The 21,240-nt window shown below is 44.2% G+C and overlaps 1 protein-coding gene across 3 annotated transcripts in view; it reads left to right on the top strand.

Moving 5' to 3' along the window:
- Positions 1-21,240, top strand: part of MYO1B (myosin IB) — a 137,824-nt gene that overhangs the window by 101,801 nt on the left and 14,783 nt on the right. The window contains exons 15-25 of one of the 3 annotated variants that reach the window (XM_035136296.2): positions 345-407; positions 2,666-2,866; positions 3,813-4,039; positions 7,330-7,530; positions 9,526-9,619; positions 11,173-11,322; positions 12,099-12,167; positions 13,407-13,493; positions 13,810-13,896; positions 17,459-17,545; positions 20,901-20,975. In XM_035136296.2, coding sequence (XP_034992187.2) covers positions 345-407; positions 2,666-2,866; positions 3,813-4,039; positions 7,330-7,530; positions 9,526-9,619; positions 11,173-11,322; positions 12,099-12,167; positions 13,407-13,493; positions 13,810-13,896; positions 17,459-17,545; positions 20,901-20,975 — 1,341 coding nt within the window. The remainder of the gene's footprint in view (positions 1-344; positions 408-2,665; positions 2,867-3,812; positions 4,040-7,329; positions 7,531-9,525; positions 9,620-11,172; positions 11,323-12,098; positions 12,168-13,406; positions 13,494-13,809; positions 13,897-17,458; positions 17,546-20,900; positions 20,976-21,240) is intronic. The other 2 variants (XM_035136305.2, XM_035136313.2) reach the window with 2 other exon arrangements.

Here is a 21,240-nt window from a genome sequence, read left to right on the forward strand (position 1 = left end):
TGGTGGCCGCTATCATCTCTGTGCGATCCTGGCTCAGGGTGCCTGCCTCGAGGGGCTTCCCACTAGCCCTTAATTTCTTGAAATTTAAAAGTGGGTGTCAAGCCAATTTAAGGCTTGGGAGGTGAAAAGTGATTAAAACACATATACCCTTAAGGTTTCGTTTGTCTTTAGTGGCCTTATTAGGGCCCAGAGGAACTGGGGTATTGTGCCAGGAATAAAAGAAGGTGAGCCCCTAGCTTACTAAAATACGCTCTAGTTGGAATGGGTGAAATTTTAGCAGAGCGCCTTCAAAGTGCCTTCCTACCATGGTTTTCTTCTTCAATTTCTGTGTTTTATTTCTATAGGGTATTGAGTGGACGCACATTGAATACTTCAACAATGCTATAATTTGCGACCTAATAGAAAATGTAAGTCATAACTATAGAAAAATGAAATTTTCTGGAATGTTCTCATTCTTTTGATTTGATGACTGCCATACGAGAACAGGCCTTTTCTGCAGTGGCTCCCTGACTGTGGAATGCTCTCCCCAGGGAGGGATGCCTGCCATCTTCATTACGTATCTTTAGGCGCCAGGCAAAAACATTCCTCTTCTCCCAGGCCTTTGGCTAACTAAAACATGAATGGCCTTTAAAACTGGGGGTGAGGTATTGTTTTTCTGTGTTATTATGGTATGCATTTTTTTGTGTTTTTATATTGTGAACCTCCCTGTGATCCTCAGATGAAGGGTGCTGTAAAAATTTAAATAATAATGATAATGGGTTTATTCAGTTCCGAAGAATGTATTGTGGCATAGTGCTTTAAGGTGTAAGGAATTATCCCTGTATATAGTGTCGTTTCCCCACCTTTTCCCAACCTGGTGTCTTCCAGATGAGATTTTTCGACTGCAGTGCCACAAGCCTCTGCTAGCATTCCCAACAGTCAGGGGTGATGGGTCCAAGATCTGGAGGGCACTAGCCTGGAGAAGCTTGAAGTAAAGCATTCTGAAGGGTGGAATTGAGCAAAATACTCATTTTTTTAAAAGCATTTTTCTCCTGCCCGTTATAAACAAACAAACAAAAAACCCTGCTCTCAGAGCACCTTACAAGTGTCATGAAGAAGACATTCCCTTCCCTCAAGTTTATAATCTAAAAGACACAGCACAAAAGGAAAAGGGATTGGGGGAAGAGGAGGAAAAAAGAATGTGCAGCAACCGTTTCTTAGTTGCAGAGTTTGTCGAATGACCAGCCGGAATGGAAAGGCTTCAAGGAGTGGAGGAGCCAAAAGTTGCTAGTTTTTCAGCAGAGGCCTTGCAGTCCCTCCTGTCTTGCTCTCTCCTACCCTGATGGAATGGCGATTAAGGGGAGCAGGCTGGTGGAGACATCGTCCAGTGCCAATGCCTCGACATAAACTGCCCTGTGTATTGCAGCAGCAATAATAATAATGATGATGATAATAATCTTATTATTTGTATTCCGCCCACCTGACTGGGTTGCCCCAGCCACTCTGGGCGGCTCCCAACAGAATAGTAGATGTAAGTAACATTATTCTTGAGGATTAGGTGGCAAGCTTTTTTAAAAAGGTTTCCCTTCCCAATAAATAACATTTCTCTTTTGAATGCTAAACGGAACGCTTTGCGTCTTTCAGCGTATGTTTCAAATACAGCATGTACTTGCAGACAGCAGCTCCTGTTGGCTGCCCACAATTTAAAGTCTCATTAGTTCCTTGACAACGGTGAAATCTGGAGCAGTTCTTTAGCCAGCATCACCAGACAGAGCAGGCGAGACAGAGACACCAGCGTCCTCCTTCAACTGTCTCGCTTTGGATCAGAGCTGAGCTTTATCTCGGAAGTTCAAATCGCAAGGATTTGAGAAGGAACAGTTGAAATAAAAGGCATGGATTTTAAAATGGAAAAGAATAGGTGTGCTCCCAGTGAATGATACACTCCTATATGTTTGCGGCTAAGAGACACTATCCTATTCCCCACCTCATCAGCAAGAGGAGGAAGAGATTCATCTGCTCGGTGATGCTGTTGCCAAGCACCACATTGAGGGAGCCTTTTTTACTTCTCTCTGATCTCAGGGGAATAGGGCATTAGAAGGGGTTTCCTCCAAGCAAAAGGGCGCAAATTCCCTCCTGAATTTTGTGACACCTCTTGGGTCTCAGTGTCTGGAAACCTGATAGACTTGAAGAATGGGGAAGTACCTAGGAAGTAGAGAACAGGTTCGAGCCCTATGTTGCGTGAAAGATTCCTGCATTGCAGGGGGTTGGGCTAGATGACCCTCAGGGTCCCTTTCAACTCTACAATGTTATAAAACAACACCCTGGTAAACTTGGAGAAATATGTAGCCTTTTTCTTTTCGTTTCGTTTCTTTTCTGGAAATTGCTGCATGTAAATGCCGCTAAATAAATAAATAAATATTTTGGACATGTTCAGGTAAATCCTATTTAGAAGTTTTAGTTGTGCTCAGCATTTCGAGTTATCTAATCTGAATAAATGCCTTATAATATGGTAAGGGCTGTGTATGGCAGACGTACACGCAGGCTTTCAACTCTGCATTCTGACTCGAAATTCGATTTGCTAATTACCTGCTTAAGTTTGGCATTAATTTACTGTGGACCTTAAGGGATGCATAGAATATTTATGGCCATATCACCTGGAATGAACCTTATTATTGTTGCCCAACAGAATCAGAATGGAATTCTAGCCATGCTGGATGAGGAATGCTTGCGGCCAGGAGCTGTTACGGACGACACATTCTTAGAGAAGTTGAACCAGGTCTGTGCCACTCACCAGCACTTCGAGAGCAGGATGAGCAAATGTTCGCGCTTCTTGAATGATACTTCCCTGCCCCACTGTTGCTTCAGAATCCAGCATTATGCTGGCAAGGTAATTCACGTTGCTTGGTTTTATACACAAGGCTAACATTCCAGCTTTGGGCAGCTTGAAAGCATGCTTGCCTTAGATGCCCCAAGGTGAGGTATTTAGCCAAAAAGAGAGATGCACAAACTACTGCAGATAACAGCTTTCCTTTATGTTTCCACTGCAGCCATCCCAGTCGTGAAGAGATAAGCCAGAACACAGTTTAAAGTAGCTTCTCTCTTTTGTTTATGGTGCACACAACTGGGATCAGGAAGGGCTTAAGGCAAAGGAAATTTGTGCTCTGGGTTAATATCATACCTGCCAAGTTCCGGCCTGAGAAATAAGGGACTGGACCGGAAGTAGCAGACCGGAAGTAGCGCTGCCGCCATTTTGGAACTGGGCGGAGCAGCATCAAAAGTCGCTTCTGAGCATGCTCCGCCCAGTTCCAAAATGGCCGCCGCACCAGAATAAACCGGGGGAAAACAAAAAAATTCGTTTTTTCGGCTGGGGACAGCTGGAAAAACGGGGGTTTCCCAGGGAATACGGGAGACTTGGCAGCTATGGTTAATATAGTTTACTTAACATGCAGCAGGGGAACCATCTAGGGGGGCTGAGGGGCCGAGCAGCCTCCTCCCTGAAATATTCAAGGAGGGGGCCGGACCCCATCAATATTTCGCAGCCTGCGACGAGCCTCACTGGGCCTACTTGTTGCTACAGCAGGCCCTGTCGGTCCTTCCTGCGATTGTGGCGGGCCTCTCGGGGCCTACCCATGGCTGTGGCAGGCCTTGCAGCCTCGTGACACCACATGTGTGCACTCAGCACCCTCAAAGTTGGACGGAACCTAGCGCCTCTGACACGCAGCAGTAGTATTATGGAGGCATTAGCCATTTGTTCTTGACATTTGTTTTTTGTTTTTCCTCCCCTGGATTGATGATCTCTTGTTCATTGAGACACTCTTGGTTCCCATTGTCAGGTGATGTATCAGGTAGAAGGATTTGTTGACAAGAACAACGACCTGCTTTACCGTGACCTGTCCCAGGCCATGTGGAGGGCCAACCACTCCCTCATTAAAGCACTCTTCCCCGAAGGAAACCCGGCCAAGATTAACCTCAAGAGGCCCCCAACAGCAGGTTCGCAGTTCAAGGCTTCCGTGGCAACCTTGATGAAGAACTTGCAGACAAAAAATCCCAACTACATCAGGTAACCTTCAAGGAATCCAGTTCCCTGGCCTTGTAATACAGCCTAATAAAACAGTAACTCATTGCTACTGAAAATGCTGGAGCCGCATGAAGCATTTGACCAACTGGCATAGCTGCCAAGTTTTCCCTTTTCTCGCGAGGAAGCCTATTCAGCATAAGGGAAAATCCCTTTAAAAAAGGGATAACTTGGCAGCTATGCCAACTGGAATGGGCTTTTTGTCTTTCTAAAACTTTTTGAAATTACTTTATTTGGGGGTGGAGTTATGTGTGCTACAGTCAAACCTTGGTTTGAGAACACTCCGGTTTGAATACTTTCGGTTTAAGTACTCTGCGGACCCAGAAGTGTTTACTTCCGGGTTCCACGGCATGCGCAGAAGTGACCTGCGCGGTTCGCACATGCGCGGAAATGGCACTCAGCTTAAGTACTTTTTGGGGAGCGAATGGCTCCCTGGAAAGAACTGAGTACTTAAACCGGGGTACCACTGTATAGCGACGTATCACTATACGTCGTATACGTATAGCGACCATCTTAAGCGTCCCTGGCGCCGTGGTGCACCGGATCCCTCCGGCGCCCTCCCGCCCCATTTCCCAGTGCGGTGGGCGGGCGGGCAGACACAGCGCGGTTGCCGTGGGCGCAGCTGCGCGGGCGGACCGGCTGGCCAGTGGGTGGGCGCGGCTTGCGGCGCCCTCCTGGCGGGCCGGCGCCGTGGTGCCCTGCGCCACCCACCCTGCATGTGGGGCCGGCCCTGAAAACGTCTTTAGTACTTAATGGGCAGTAGTGAAAACCAATGATTGGGCGGCGGGCGGGTTTGCTTTGAACTTTGTTCACATATTAAATAGGAGTGTCTCTGGACTACCCTATTTGTTTTATCTTCCAAGCCCTTCCTTCAACGTTTACATTGCAGGGGAATGATGGGGTTACATGGTACACCATAGAAGGCAGAGAACATCTAAGTTCATTTGCGGATGACATTGTGATAATACTGTAAGACCCGATAGATGTCTCACCAGATATAATTAAAGAGTTGGCATGGTATGGGGTGGTTGCAAGGTTAAAAGTTCATTATGAGAAGTCTGTAGTGTAAATATGGCTCTCAGAGTGCAGGCCAAGTGCGCTATGGGGATCCCACCTTGCATTAAATCACTCTTGAGATCTGGGAGTTCAGATTCCAAAAGATCTAAGTAAACCGTGTGCCTTAAACTTATGCCCGGTGCTCAGAAGAATTAGGAAAGGAACAAAAAGCTGGATAAGCTGAAAGTTGTCCCTTTTAGGCAGATTAGCAATAAAAATGTCAAACCTCCCGAAGCTGTTATTTATGTTTCAGGTGTTTCTCATTTTTAATTCCGGGAAAGTTTCTTTGAAAATGGCAAGCTTCCATTAATAAATTTATTTTCTGAGAATGAAAGGGCCAGTCTGGGTTGTGATTTACTATGCAGAAGGGCAATCCATATGGCACGAGGAATTCCACATTAACTTTTTTTAAATATAAAAAAACAAAGCTTGTCAGTAATGTCACTTAATTTATTTTATACTGGGTGATAAAGGAAAGGTCGTGTTGGGCATGGGATGGTCAGGACCAGAGACAGTCGCTCTGCAGGCACAACCTTCCCCTTCCAATAAACCCCCATACAATTGCAAAGCTTTGCAATGTGTTCGCATGGTGTATGTTTTGCAGTCTAGAAAGTGTGGCAGTCCAAAGTAGGTGCCGCTGGTACTGATATATTAAATCATCCACCCTCCTACTGTGCAGACAGAGAGACACAGTTTCAGGGACTGAAAAGGAGAAAGACTGTACCAGCTTAAGGCATAGGTGCCAACTCCCAGATTGAAAAATCTGGGGTCGGCAGTGGCGCGGCACCAGAAGTCGCGCTGCGGCCATTTTGGAACTGGGCAGAGCAGCACCGGAAGTTGCTTCTACGCATGCCCTGCCCATTTCCAAAATGGCCACCACCAGAAATCGCTTCTGCGCATGTCTGGAGTCTCTGGACATGCGCAGAAGGAGCCTCCCCGGGTCGGTAAGAATCCGGGGGATTTATGGGGTTTTTTAAAATCCGGGCTGCCAGCGGGAAATGGCTGGAAAAACGGGGGTTTCCCGGGGAATACGGGAGACTTGGCAGCTTTGGCTTAAGGACTTCTGTATCACCTATCCATTTACAGACGAGAGATCGATTAGCCAGTGTTGAACTCAACTGGCTGTTACTTTATTTCCAACAGGAAGATTTGGGAGCAAGTTACTAAAGGTCTCGCTCACAGTTTGTGGCATTGGTTTTGGGTTCAGCGGATGAACGGAGTGACCTGATTTCAGATATATATTCTGCAGTAGCAGAAGAGCAAATGTGGAAGGCCTCAGGATGATTTGAGTGGGAGATAGAGATGTAGAAAATCTACCTAATCAATGGGATGGCTTCTGGAAAATGAAGGTGCTGGGACTGGTTCCCCATATGTCAGAGAGATAAAAACCTACAGATCGTATTAAAGCACAATGAGATTCATACACATGCTGGGTATGATGTCCCCAGACTGCTGGAGGGGCTATGGGTCAGTGGGGTACATGTGTTCATCTGTGGTGGAAGTGCCCATACCTAGCAAGACTTTGGGATGAAGTACTCAAGGAGATCAACACTACTACGGGGCAAACAATTGTTAAAACTCCCAAATCAATGCTGTTTTCACTATTAGACTCTTTTCCTTATAGACAGGATTAGATTTATAATCTAATTAATAGACTAGTGATACTGTGGAAGAGCAAAAGGACTCCTTATTTTATATCTCTGGTGCAGTGAATGTTACACAGAGAAGCTTACACATCAAATCCATGTCATCAAGTGACAAGCAAAGCAGGATGCCTTTTCGGGGCGTAGAATGAAGTAGTTCTATTTTGCATTCTAGTAAGACTGTGACAGTACAAGGCTCTGAGCCCCAGGGCTTGTTTGGCAGGAAGGAAAGGATACAAATTTAATTAGTAAATAGGGGCACTTGCAATTCGATATGCAGCTATTTGGAAAAAATAATGAGCCAGGTGTCTGTGGAATTATCATAAGTTAATGTTTATAATGTCTTAAGATCCATTGTCTGATAAATATGATAACCGTGATTGCCTTCTATATTTAATCCATAATGGGAGAGAAGATTATGTTACCTGCTTTAGTCATTTATTGTTGTTTCTGTCTGAGACGTGCAAATGATTGCAGTCAATTGCATGTTAAATAAACCGAGTGGAAAAGAAATAGTTGTGCTTGTGTAGCAGAAATGATTGTGCAACATCTTAATGAATGTTGTTTTTCATGCAGATGCATTAAGCCCAATGACAAAAAAGCTGCGTATATCTTCAACGAGGCTCTAGTTTGTCACCAGGTCCGGTATTTGGGTCTGCTGGAAAACGTTCGTGTCAGAAGGGCAGGATATGCGTTCAGGCAACCTTACGAGCCTTGCCTAGAAAGATACAAAATGCTTTGTAAACAGACATGGCCACACTGGAGAGGTCCTGCCAGGTAAGAGTTGTTAACTAAGTGGTGCAGGTGTATTGGTGTGGCGCTGTGGTCTAAACCACTGAGCCTTGGGCTTGCCGGTCGGAAGGTCGGCGGTTCGAATCCCCGCGACAGGGTGAGCTCCCGTTGTTCAGTCCCAGCCTCTGTCAACCTAGCAATTCGAAAGCAAGTCAAAGTGCAAGTAGATAAATAGGCACCGCTCCAAGCGGGAAGGTAAACGGCGTTTCCATGTGCTGCTCTGGTTTCGCCAGAAGCGGCTTAGTCCTGCTGGCCACATGACCCGGAAAAACTGTCTGTGGACAAAAATCGGCTCCCTCGGCCAGTAAAGCGAGATGAGCGCCGCAACCCCAGAGTCGTTCGTGACTGGACTTAACTGACAGGGGTCTTTTACCTTTTTATTGGTGCTTATTTGGCCCATCGCCGATTGTTTAACATGCCCATGGGACTGCATGCTCTTTCTAGCAAAAAAACCCAACCTCTTAAGCCACACCCTATTAACTTCCCTGCTCTTTGCCCTTCCTGGATTTCAAAACGCTCTCAGGGTGCCATAATTTTGCATGTTGCTACAAAGGTTCTTCACATGAGTTGAAGGTATGCAAAATTGTGGCCTCTGCACAAGATTAAAGATGATCTTGAGATTATTTTGCACGTCATCTGTATGGCGCAGAGCCAGTTACAAAGGCATCCTGTGGAGATGCGATCCCAATCAGATCATGTTATGCTAGGGAGTCCTATTCAGTAAAAGGCATACAAGGATTGGACAACCATTGATTGAAGAACTATTGTATTGTCGTTTCTATCAAATCTCCTCTCACCTCCTCTGCAAACCTTTCCCATTTTAAATTGCAGATTTATTTTGTCATGTGGCAACCCTAATTTTGTATCTTTTACATGTTTTTCCCACAATTCTACTCCATTTTGCATCAATCTGTGCTTTTGATAAACAAAATACCTATTTTGTTACATTTAAATATGTATAATACCTATTGTTGTTACATTTAAACTGCCAAGAACTGTGAAATCTATTTGGATAGCTTAAGTTTGATCTTTATATAAGTTTGAGACGTGGAGTTCAGGACATTTCCGCTATAAATTCACAAAGAGGTACCTTGGTTCTTAAACTTAATCCGTTCCAGAAGTCAGTTCCAAAACCAAAGCGTTCCAAAACCAAGGTGCGCTTTCCCTTGGAAAGTAATTCAAAACAGATTAATCCATTCCAGACTTTAAAAAAACAACCCCTAAAACAGCAATTTAACATGAATTTTACTCTCTAATGAGACCATTGATCCATAAAATAAAAGCTACTATGAATAATAAATAAGATAATATTGTTGATGATAAAAATTAAAATTATTATTATTTTTCAACCTGCACTGATGATAGTCATTGTTTCGATGGGGGGCATTTATCTATTTCTGTAGTCTCACAATCGATCAATAGCTGAACTGGGTTCCACACAGTCACAAAAACAAATTAACCAAAAAAGCCTCAAAAACAAAAGCCCCAAACTTAATCCATTCCAGAAGTCCATTTGACTTCCAAAACGTTCAAAGACCAGGGCGTGGCTTCTAATTGGTGCAGGCGCCCTGGAAACAATAGCAGACAACTGCATTGGACGTTCAGCTTCCGAAAAATGTTTGAAAACTAGAACATTTACTTCCGGGTTTTCCGCGTTTGGGAACCAAGGCGTTTGAGTACCAAGGTACCACTGTACCTAGTTAAAACATTGCTTTGTCAATTTCACAACCAGGCTGGAATTTTCTAATCCTTAATGACTTTATCAGAGCAGACGTTTGTTATTTTGTATACCATTTTCACATCTGAAGCACAAGTGTTTGCAAACAGAATAGATAACAATTAATGGCCTTTTTTAAAAAAATGCCTTTGCCATAGTAGAGTTTCCCCTTTAATAATATGCTTATTGTAAGCTCAGCCTGTGTAAGAGGAGCTGGTTTTGAGAGAGGGGGGTAAATCACTTCCATTTGTTTTCTGTTGCAGAGCTGGTGTAGAGGTATTGTTCAATGAGCTGGAAGTCCCTGAAGAAGAATACTCCTTGGGCAGATCAAAAATATTCATCCGCAACCCAAGAACAGTATGTGAACCAATTTTTCCTCCATTACAGCAAAGGCAGCTTCAGTACATTTCTCTCTTTCCTCCTCCTCTTTCTTTACAAGATAACAGAGTTTTAAGGTGAAATTCAGGTTGTTAAGTGATGGAGGGCTAAAGCTTAGGTTTTGGAAAGAAGAGAGAAATAAATTTAATCCAGCATTATTATTATTTTCTTGTCACCGTCACATGCCATCTAACAATTGTATCACGCATTCCTCAAAACGTTGGTTTTGTGTGGGCCTCAGTTGCAGACAAAAGAAAGCAGCTTGTTAAAGTTCATTTCTTGCATTCCACCTTCTCTCCCTAGCTGCATTTTGACATATCACAACAGCTCTTAGTCCCGGATAAATGACAGAACAGGAATGGACAATATAACAACACTTGCAGTTTATGAACGGACTGCTTACAGACGTAGACTTTGTTTGGATAAATGTGACAACATTTGGAATGTAGTAGGCTATTAACATCTGCATATGTATTAGGATAATAACACTGTATCGGTTTATATAAGAATCTATGGGAGTACACTACATTGCATTTTTGTATGTACAGTGATACGTCGCTAGACAAATGCCTCGCACAAAGAAAAACTCGCAAGACGAAAGCGTTTTGCGAGTTTTTTGGAGGCTCGCAAGACGAAGTTTCCTATGGCTGTGCTTCGCAAGATGAAGCAGGGCAGGCGCACAAACGGGAGAGTGGCCGTCTGGTTGGGCGCGCGAACGGCTGCTGGGGAAGGAGGGGGGGAGCCTCTCCCTGGCCCTCCTCCTGCTTCCCCCTCCCCAGAGCCTCAAAAACCTCCGGCCGTGGCGGGTGACTTGGCGCCTTTTTTTTGCACTTTTTTTCGCCCATAGGAACCCATTAATTAAATTTCAGTGCATTCCTATGGGAAAACGCGCTTCGCAAGACGAAATTTTCGCAATACCAAATGACTCGTGGAACGAATTAATTTAGTCTTGTGAGGTACCACTGTATATATATATTTCTTATACATAGCTCTGCTCTTTTTTTAACCCAACTTTTCCCCTCTTTATCACTTTATTTCTTTATAATTGAAATTCTTTCAATAAAGTATTCGTTGTTGTTTTTTTAAAGTATAGGAATGGATTGTTCCTAGTTTGAATTGCAGCTGGGGAATGTCATTTCTGAATGCAGTCCCATGTAAAGCTCCCTGCAGGCAAAATGCTAGTACACCAGTGAGAGGTTCAAGCTTTCTCCCTGCAGAACTAGTTTTCCTCATGAGGATTATTGTTTTTAAACATAGGGGGCAGAGGCTTGACAGGCATATGTCAAGAATGCTTTGATGGTGTTTCCTGCTTGGCAGGGGGTTGGACTGGATGGCCCTTGTGGTCTCTTCCAATTCTATGATTCTATGATTCTATAACCTCTCCACCCACATTGTCAAATGGTACAGCCCGTTGTCTCAGATACCTCGCTGCCACCACATTCTGCTGCGTGTGTGTGCAAATGCTAAAATAACTTAGATGTCAAACATTTTACTCTTCCTTCTCATGTCTCCCCCCCCCAAACCCTGCATAGCTCTTCAAATTAGAAGATCTGAGAAAACAGCGCCTTGAGGATTTGGCCACCCTGATCCAGAAGATCTACAGGGGCTGGAAGTGTCGCACACATTTTCTTCTCATGAAAAGGAGTCAGATTGTGATTGCTGCTTGGTACAGGAGATACGCAGTAAGAAAAGATTATATCTGGGGCTTTTTTAATCCTGTCCCTTCTCAAGAGTTCAGTGCAGTTAGCAATACTTAGCAAAAAAAAAATGTGACCTCTGTGGTTAAACAAAAGTACCCAGTGAATTTTTTAAAATGGCTGTAAACTCAGAACTGTGCTCTGCTTTTGTAATGAGTATTCTTGGAAGATGCTCAGGTTTGGACGCTGGTAAGTCTTGCCTCGGCTTTGTAATCTTAAAGCAATTAGTTGAGGTATGTGTGTTAGAGTACCCTTGGTTGGTCTCAATGTGCACTTTTAATTCAGTTTGATAAGCCATAGAAACAGCAGTAGAGCTCTTGGACCCAAAGCAGACATAATATGGTTTGCTGCCTTAATCCTGATTCAGGTTCCAAATGCCCAGTGAAACCATGTGGTGTTTTTTTCTTTGCTTGGCTAAAATATGCCTCCAGGTGACATGTATAAGGAGACACCTTGTGATCAGAACCTGTCTTTAACCATGTTTTGCTCATTGCCAACGTAACACTTAACCATTGTCAATACAGACATGGGTTGCAAACCTGCTTCAAACCACGGTTTCAGATGGCCAATTATTGACCATGGTTTAGTTATTTAGACACAATGCCTAGAAGTGCAGCGTGCTTCTAGCAAACAGGCTGTACCACTCACCAGGGGCAGTCCCTACATAGCATGTGTCCCTAACAGAACCAGTACAAAGTGTGTGTGACAATCTGAGTATTTCAGTTATGTAAAACTCTGACTCGTTTAAATTTTCAATGCAGCAACAAAAGAAGTACCAGCAGATCAAGAGTTCTGCCATCGTGGTGCAGTCTTATATCAGAGGATGGAAGGTGAGAAAAAATCAATTCAGAAGACTTGACTGCTGCCTCTCCGTGGTAGAGAAAAGGGGGTACTTGTAGCAAATCACACCCTGCCATTGGAAAACCTTGTTGTTTTTAAAAAGGATGTAATTAATGGATTTACTGCTTTGCGGTGTAGAAGCAGCGACTGGGGTTCAGAAAGCCAAGTTGGACATGCGAGATGTAGGCCCAATCATAATGTTCTTTAAAAACAACTAAGACTGCTTAGAATGTGCGGAAAGAAGCGAAAATAAAAATCCAGTCAAGAAAAATGTGGTTTACCAGAATGCTGTTTGGATTATTCTTAAAATGATATGCTATCCCCCCCCCCGCCGCCCCCAGATTTCATTTTGTTTAACTTAAGCTCTCTCTAGAATTTGTGTTACGTGCATTTGCTGATATATTTTGAAAATTTGAGTAGTTGTGGCTTAAAATCCCAAGCCACCGGTAGAATTAGATGGGCCTGGGAAATCTGGCTTAGGTCCCACTCCTACTCATGTACTGTATCAATAACTGATTGGAAGACCAATGCTGTTACCCCTTTCCTCAGTAGCTTTGCAATGCTGCCTGCTTTAGCATCCTGAGGCCTACATTGTGAAAGGCACTGGGCAGCACTAGATTACACCAGAAAGTCATAATAATAATAATAATAATAATAATAATAATAATAATAATAGTAGTAGTAGTAGTAGTAATAATAATTATACCCCACCCATCTGGTTAGGTTTCCCCAGCCACTCTGCGCAGCTCCCAACAGAATATTAAAAATGTGATGAAACATCAAACACTTACTTCCCTAAACAAGGCTGCCTTCAGATGTCTTTTAAAAGTCAAATAGTTGTTTATTTATTTGACATCTGATGGGAGGGCATTCCACAGGGTGGGCGCCACTACCGAGAAGGCCCTCTGCCTGGTTCCCTGTAGCTTTACTTCTTGCAGTGAGGGAACCGCCAGAAGGCCCTCAGAGCTGGACCACAGTGTCTTGGCTGAACGATAGGGATGGAGACGCTATTTCAGGTATACTGGGCTGAGGCCATTTAGTGCTTTAAAGGTCAGCACCAACACTTTGAATTGTGCTCGGAAACGTACTGGGATGGAATAATTATGAAACGTTTGCCTTGTCTGGGAGTTTGAAGTGGGCAGGTGGGCATCAAATCACTCTGTTATCCTTTGCACACCTCTATTTTAAGCGCTAACTCTTCTTTGGCACGGGCTATTGCTGTTTCACAGGCTCGAAAGCTGCTCCGTGAACTCAAGCATCAGAAACGCTGTCAGGAAGCTGTTACGACTATTGCCGCTTATTGGCACGGAGCTCAGGTAAGAAAACACAAGCCAACTTCCGTTTGTTTCCGAGCCAGCTACATGGGTGCAAAGGTTGCCTTTCGATGGAAAGAGTGGCAGAAATGTTTTCAGCTGCTTGCTTCCCTTCACTTGAGTTTTCTCCACTTCCCTCACCCCACTCCAAGCTGTGCTTTTACACAAGTTCCAGTCTAAAAATCCAGGCACACTTTTCATTTGTTCTGTGTGAAACGGCTTCCTTTCTGTCCACTGGGAAAACTGAAGCAAACTCTCTTCTTTTCTTTCCTTTGTCTCTCTCAAAATTTCCTGCGATTCATTTTCAAATGCACCGCAGGTGCGAAGGGAGCTGAGGCGGCTGAAGGAGGAGGCTAGGAATAAGCTTGCTATTGCTGTTATTTGGGCTTACTGGCTTGGATTAAAGGTACTACACACAAGCATCATCTGTCCCCTTCCCTTATCCCACTCACCTTTTTAAAAAAGCAAGAATTAATCATTTGTGCTGGCTTACTAAACATGAGCATGCCACTACTGATAGCCTTCCCTTTACACCTTTGCCCCGATTAACCTGAAAAAAATTCCATAAACTAAAAAAAAGTCCGAGCATGCCCAGCTGTTTAGCACTAATTGCTTGTTAACAAGCCGTAAAGCGTCTAGACTGAAAAAAGGGCTCCAAAATGTATTTAACTAAACTTGCACGTCTCGAAGCAAAGGGCCTTTTATTAGCATGCACACGCAGTAGTAATTTTATAGGTTCCCACGCTAAGAGCTGAGGGGGGGGGAAATGTTCTATTAATTAAATTCACAGCCGTGACATAGGTTCTAACCCAGGCATCCCCAAACTTCGGCCCTCCATATGTTTTGGACTACATTTCCCATCTTCCCCGACCACTGGTCCTGTTAGCTAGGGATCATGGGAGTTGTAGGCCAAAACATCTGGAGGGCTGAAGTTTGGGGATGCCTGTTCTAACCCATGTCCTAATATTTCACAATTTGTGTGAAAAGTGTTAGGTTTTGTTTTTTTTAATCCCAACAGAATTCTATGATCTAAATTTCTCATTTTTTATAGTAAAAACATGGAACATATCAAATGTCAGGCCTACAGATGTCAAAGGGTTCTTTAGCGTCCTCAATGTGGTCCATCGCTCCTTATCACTTGGCGTTATTGAGCCATCTTCTAGTGGCCATCAAACCATACCTTTAGTTGCGCAAAGGGGCAAGCATACTAAGGGTTTGCTGCATGCCACCGCATTGGGCTCCCTGCAGGTTTCATTTAAAACTGGCAGCTCAGGGAGTGCTAGTGTAATTGGCAATTTGTTGACATTTGCAGCCAAGGTTCGGAACTGGGAACAGAAGCAGTCAGTAGACTGGGCATGTGAGAGATCAAGCAGCCAATTAACACTAAATGCATTGCTTCTGATAAATGAGCCCCTAGAGGGCCATGAAAAACTGTGTCCCGAGCTTTTTCGACTCGTCTACCCATTGTACCCAAGGGGCGCAGTGTGAAAGGTGTAGGTGAGCATGTTGGCCTCTGAAACTGGTGCTTGGTGCTGATCCCCAGCTGCATCGGAGCGCTATGTAGATCGAGAGAATACTTAAAATTAACCCTTTAGGATTTTGGGAAGAATATTGCCGATATGGTGCCAAATGGCTCTGTGGGCTAAACCACTGAGCCTAGGGTTTGCTGATCAGAAGGTCGGGGCTAGGGCTTGCTGATCCCTGTGACGGGGTGAGCTCCTGTTGCTTGGTCCCAGCTCCTGCCAACCTAGCAGTTCGAAAGCACATCAAAATGCAAGTAGATAAATAGGAACCGCTATAGCGGGAAGGTAAACGGCGTTTCCATGTGCTGCTCTGGTTTGCCAGAAGCGGCTTTGTCATGCTGGCCACATGAACTGGAAGCTATACGCTGGCTCCCTCGGCCAATAATGCGAGATGAGCGTGCAACCCCAGAGTTGGTCACGACTGGACCTAATGGTCAGGGGTCCCTTTACCTTTCCTTTACCTATTGCCGATATGATAGTTAACATCAGTCATATCTAAAAAAAAATGACACAGGAAATTCCTAAGAGGAATAGTCATACTTTGGCATGTCTGAAGTCCGTTTTGGGGCCCAGTTGATTAAATCTGCCCCCCCCGGGGGGCAGTATATGTCCTACCTGGGGGTGAAAAAAAGCTCAACAACTTAGGGGTAGAATTGTAGAAAAAGCGCAACAACTTCAATCCTAAAAAACTTGAACCCTAAAAAAAAGTTCAACAACTTTGGTCGGCTCTCATGCATGTTTACTTCATCAAATCTGGCCCTCTTTGAAAAATGTTTGGGCACCCCTGGTTTACAGTGATCAACTGACCACACAATATTGATACAGAGAAAAGAAGAAAACGTGTGTTATGTAACAAAACCTCCTCCCTGGAGAACGTTCTTTTGAAACAACTGCAAAGTATACTGGAGAGCCTTACCAAATGTGGCTGTACCTTAGGGAAGTAAACACCACATGGAACATCACTATTTGCTGCAGCTGTTGTTGTTTTTTAATTTTTGTTTTGTATGGTAAAACGCTCCACTTAGGTGAAATGATTCAACTGTTTATTTTGGGCTTTACTAGTGATATACCATAAAAAGTAGCTCGAGGGTTATAGGTTTAATTTGGAAAACCAAGCTAGTCTGTGATAGCTGGGATACTGTCAAAGTAGACTAGCATTGAATCACGTCATGTGGTTGTTGGCCCCTTTGGAGTGGAAATTTACTTTAGGAAACAACTGGAAATTCTCCTGCAAGATAGCTTTGACTGATTGATTTCTTTGAGGAAAAGTTTTTTTAATAATAATAATAATAATAATAATAATAATAATAATGGGTGCTTGGTATGACCAGCCTCTTGATCCGTAGAATTTCAAATGTTTATTTGATTTGGTGATCAAATTGCACAGGGCACCAGCATGTAAGTCAAACAAAACAAAACACATACACGCAACATCTTCCCAAAAACACTTCAGGCATGAGGGGTTCACATACTGAACCCAGTTATGAAACAATCCTCAACTGCTGACCATAAACAAAAATATCACTTAGAGTAAATTGATCATTGCCTGAACCCTAATGACACTGCAATTCCCCCCAACATTCGTATGCCATTTACTAAGAACTTGATTGCGCTTGTGTGAACTTCTATTTGAATACAGACTTAAGTAGCAGAGCATGCTTTTGTTACGACTGCAAAATTTGCAAGACAAACATTCTGTGAGATGAACTGTGTATCAATGCTGCAGGTGCATAGCTACGGCTGCTGTTAGTGTAGTGCTTTACTCAAACAACCATTTGAACTCTGTAGGTGCCTGTCCTCTACTAACCCTAAAATACCAAAAAGCAATAACAGAATCTCATGACCATACAGAATGTGTAGCTCTTTTAACATCCCTATATGTGTTACCCATTCCCTGTGTTCTACACATACCGAAGTCATGTTGATGTGATGTGATGTTCATGTATGTCTCTGTGTGACATCAAAAAAGAAGAAGCTCTTTTACAAGATTTTGGAAGAAAGCGCATTGACACCCACAATTGTGTGAGGCTGGCCTAAACTGGGATCCTTAAGTACTTCGTGTCCAGACCTTAGTGTTTTAAGGGGACGTGTCCTAATGTTTTATCTGGAATAACAACCCTTTGGGCTGCAACTGTGCAGAAAGTTTTCCATTTAAAGTTGAGATCTATACAGCATTTGCCAGACCTAACATGCCATACGAGAGTGCCAGAACCCAGGGAACTTCCACCACTCTTACTTCTCTTACCTGCCTTGGTGAAGCAGCGCCGAGGGGTCTGCTTGCACTTTCACCCTCTCTTCACCCTATCATGCTGGGGTTCTATAAGTTGCATACTGTTCTTCCATCTTCCTGTATTGGCTTGTTCTATCAGTGGGAGAATTCTATTCCTGATCATTGTGCTTACCTGCATCAGGCTGCCTCTGTGATTCACTGTCTAAACCTTTTAGGCTCGAAGGGAGTTGAAACGCTTGAAGGAAGAGGCTAGGCGTAAGCATGCTGTTGCAGTCATTTGGGCTTACTGGCTTGGACTAAAGGTACTCTCTTAAACTATTCCCTTATGTCAATAATGAACTCAATAAAAAGCGTGCTCTCTACTAACGCATAATCAACCTCTGGTGCTGTGAGATTGCTCTAGCAAGCATGATCTTTAAGGAAATTATTCTTTCCCCTAGATAGACTCTTAGAAACAAGCAAGCAAAATGGCATTTTGCAGATTATGCCAGGCAACTTTGTGTGTGTGCGTTTTCAAATCTATGCTGCTCTTTCAAAAACATTGTTAATCTTACCAGCAGCGCGACTTCTCAAAGGGATAATAAATAGTTTTAACTAATAGGGGTTTCATTGCAGCTATTGACACCAGCTGGCTTTGGCGACGATTCAAGTCATTGCAAGCAATTCTTTTCTGAACCACCTTTTGCTGTTGTGTGACGATAGCTCTCTGCTTTTGTTGGTACATGATTGTCCAGAATTACTAAACATTGAGAATGCTCAATTTTCCTTCTGACGAGGTATTTCCTCTCGGCAAATGGATTGCACTCATGTGGAGGGACTATTTGTGTGAGCAGATGCGTTCCAGGGGATGGGGGAAAGAGAGGAGGCTAAGATATGTGACCACTGCAATTTCAGTGGCTGTAGCAAAACTCCTCCTGCCACAGTTATACAGGAATCACAGCAGCCCCACACAGTCCTGATTTGCATGTCACACTAAGCCAAATTATGGCTTAGTGCAGGTGTGGGGGAACTCTCCAGATGTTGCTGAACTATAGCTCCCACCATCCTGTCATTGACCATGTTTGCCAGGGATGATGGGAGCTGGAAGTTAGCAACATCTGAAGGGCCAGATGTTGGTATAGTGGAGCCGTTTATGCATACAGGGTCCCCGAGCAGAGTTTGCAGGCACTTTGCAGCTCGCTGGTTCTTTCTGCCGCGGCATCATGCCGATCTGCGGCCGAGCCAGCTTCTCGCATCGTTGACCTGTAAGCAACTTAAACAAGGGCAAATTTCTTAAAGGTGCAACCCTATTCCATTCAAATTAATAAGGTCCTTTATATTTGTGTTAGAAGTCAAATATATGAAGATGCTGTATATTCTTGCTGCCTTTTGCAGCGGCGGAACATATGTCAGCGCTGCCCAGGGTGGGCGTGCTCCCAAGGGGCATGGGGCGCAGAGGGTGCCCTCCCAGGCGCAGGATACTGCTCGGGTGCACGGAGCGGCACGCCCACAGGGGCAGAGCGAGCCACTCATGGCGGACATTCGGCGTGCCGCCCGCCCGTGATTCCCAAGCCTTCCCCCAGCTGTCAAAACGAAGGAGGAAGGGGGGAAGGCCGCCGGCAAAGCGGTGCAGCTCTCCCCTTCCTCCGACAGCTTGGGGTGGGTTTGGGAGTCACGGGCGGCGCGCCAAATGTCACCCACCCACTCAGCGAAGACACCCAGGGCGAACCGTTCCCACCGCACCCCTCTTCCTCCGCCCCTGGCCGTTTGTTAACCAGACACTCAAAAGATCAGAGCAAGTCATGCTTGATGTGGTTCTGCTCTCTCTTTCTCCCGTTTACATGATTTTGAAAAACTAGATGAATCTTACAGTTCAGCTGTTTCCTAAGAGCTGCCCTTTCTGAATATCTAGAAATCAAACACATATGATATGGTGTGTGTGTGTGTGTCGGGGGGGGGGGGATATTCTCCACATACCTTCCAAGTTGCTGTCAGAGAAATAAGGGACCGGGCTGGAAATAGAAGACCGGAAGTAGCGCTGCCGCCATTTTGGAACTGGGCGGAGCATGCTCAGAAGTGACTTTTGATGCTGCTTTGCCCAGTTCCAAAATGGCCGCCGCGCCAGAATAAACTGGGGAAAAACAAAAAAAAATCCATTTTTTCAGCTAGGAACAGCTGGAAAAACGGGGATTTCCCGGGGAAAACGGGAGACTTGGCAGCTATGATTCTCCATTTTATTAAGAACCTGATAATGTCAGGTAGAGATAATGAGGACTTCGTCTCAACCTGTTTTTGGGTCGTACCACTTCAGACACCTTTGACTGAATGCTTCTCTACCAAATATTAACATGCACAAAGAAAATAGGAACCAGCTGTCACTGCCTGCATGTGACACTCAGTGGGGCTCTTGAGAGTTTATGGAGCCTTGGCCAATGAACAGTCGCAGGGGGGCAGCCAAGTTCTGGTTTTCTCCCCCCCCCTTCTCCCCTTGCAAAATTACTGCGGACGCTTAAGCATTGCCATTTTACAAATAGACCCTAACTACATGGGAAAGAGATTACTTTGCTTCAGGAGGCTCCCTGGTGCTATAATTTCTAGTGTGGGTTGGAGCTGTGTGGCAAAAATGTGTCTTTGCTAGCCAGGGTGGGAGTAGGGAGTATAGAACCCTCTGCTTTTTTGGGGTCTGGGATATAATTCCTTGTGCAAAGGTAGGAGTTGCACCTATTGTGGCCCGCCCTTAATGCCCCTAGCCCTGTGGCTCCCAACGTGGGGCACACGCCCCACTGGGGGACAATTCGAGAATGAGTTATTAACAGTGAATGGCCTTTTAGGCTTCCTCCATGTGAATAGGAGTTCACTTTTTGAATAATAAAAAATATATATCACGGGGCGGAGGAATCAGGATTTTAGAGATGCGTAGGTGGGGCATGGCAAAAAAAGGTTGGGAATCACTGCCCTAGCCTCAGCCATGTTTTTCCTCTGACCTCCCCCCCCCACTTGTATGTGAACCCAAAAAAGTTGCTTATCTATTTATTACTTACTTATTTCATAAAATGTATACACTGCTTGATTGTAAACAAAACAAAACAAAACCTCAAAGCAGTCTACAAAAGATAAAAGGCGTAAAATCAAGAAAAATTGGCAACCCCACTTTAAAACAAACAAACGTTAAAATACTTAAACAGATTCAACTTTCTAAGCATCTGCATAGGCTTGTCTAAACAGGAATGTTTTTAGCAGGTGCCAAAAAGTGTCCAGTGAAAGTGTTTGCTTGATCTCAATAGGCAGGGAGTTCCAAAGTGTTAGGCGCTGCCACACTAAATGATTGAGTTCTTACAAATGATGGAATGTGGCAATTGGATTCCAAAAGGTTCCCCGCCTGGTATAGAGAGGAACATTCAGCCATGTGAGTCCTTAGCTCTAAACTGAAATGGTACCACCCAAACTCAGGTTTCCTGATAATAATAAACACATCCAGAAATGCTAAAGCCTCTTAAGTAGTCAATGAAGATTTTTATTTTGCCTGTGTCTACCCTAACTTTTTGTATTTGGGGGGAACCTAGATTGTGATCTTGCCTCTGGAGAACAACACTAAAATTGTCTCCTTGGAATTTATGCTTATGCGAAGAAAACAAAAACTAAAGCTGAATGTTTACTCTCACGTTTTTAATTTCTCAGGTCCGTAGAGAGTACAGGAAATTCTTCCGGGCCAACGCTGGAAGGAAGATCTACGAATTTATAATTCAGAAAATTGTACGTTTCCCTCCCTCCTTATACAGTTACCGCAGCAATCACATTCACCTGCAGCCAGTCATCAGAAAAGAATAGCAAACACAATCATTTGAAGATGTTTTATTTCTCAACATACATAAGATGTGCTGATTGGAGGAATACATACAGTCATACCTCGGTTTGCGACCGCAATTCGTTCCGGGGAGCCGGTCGCTGCCCGAGTTCATCGTAATCCGAGGGGCACTTCTGCGCATGCACGAAGCGCCGATAGAGTGCTTCTGCGTGT

Source organism: Zootoca vivipara, chromosome 1 (assembly GCF_963506605.1).
Source record: "Zootoca vivipara chromosome 1, rZooViv1.1, whole genome shotgun sequence".
Lineage (NCBI taxonomy): Eukaryota > Metazoa > Chordata > Lepidosauria > Squamata > Lacertidae > Zootoca > Zootoca vivipara.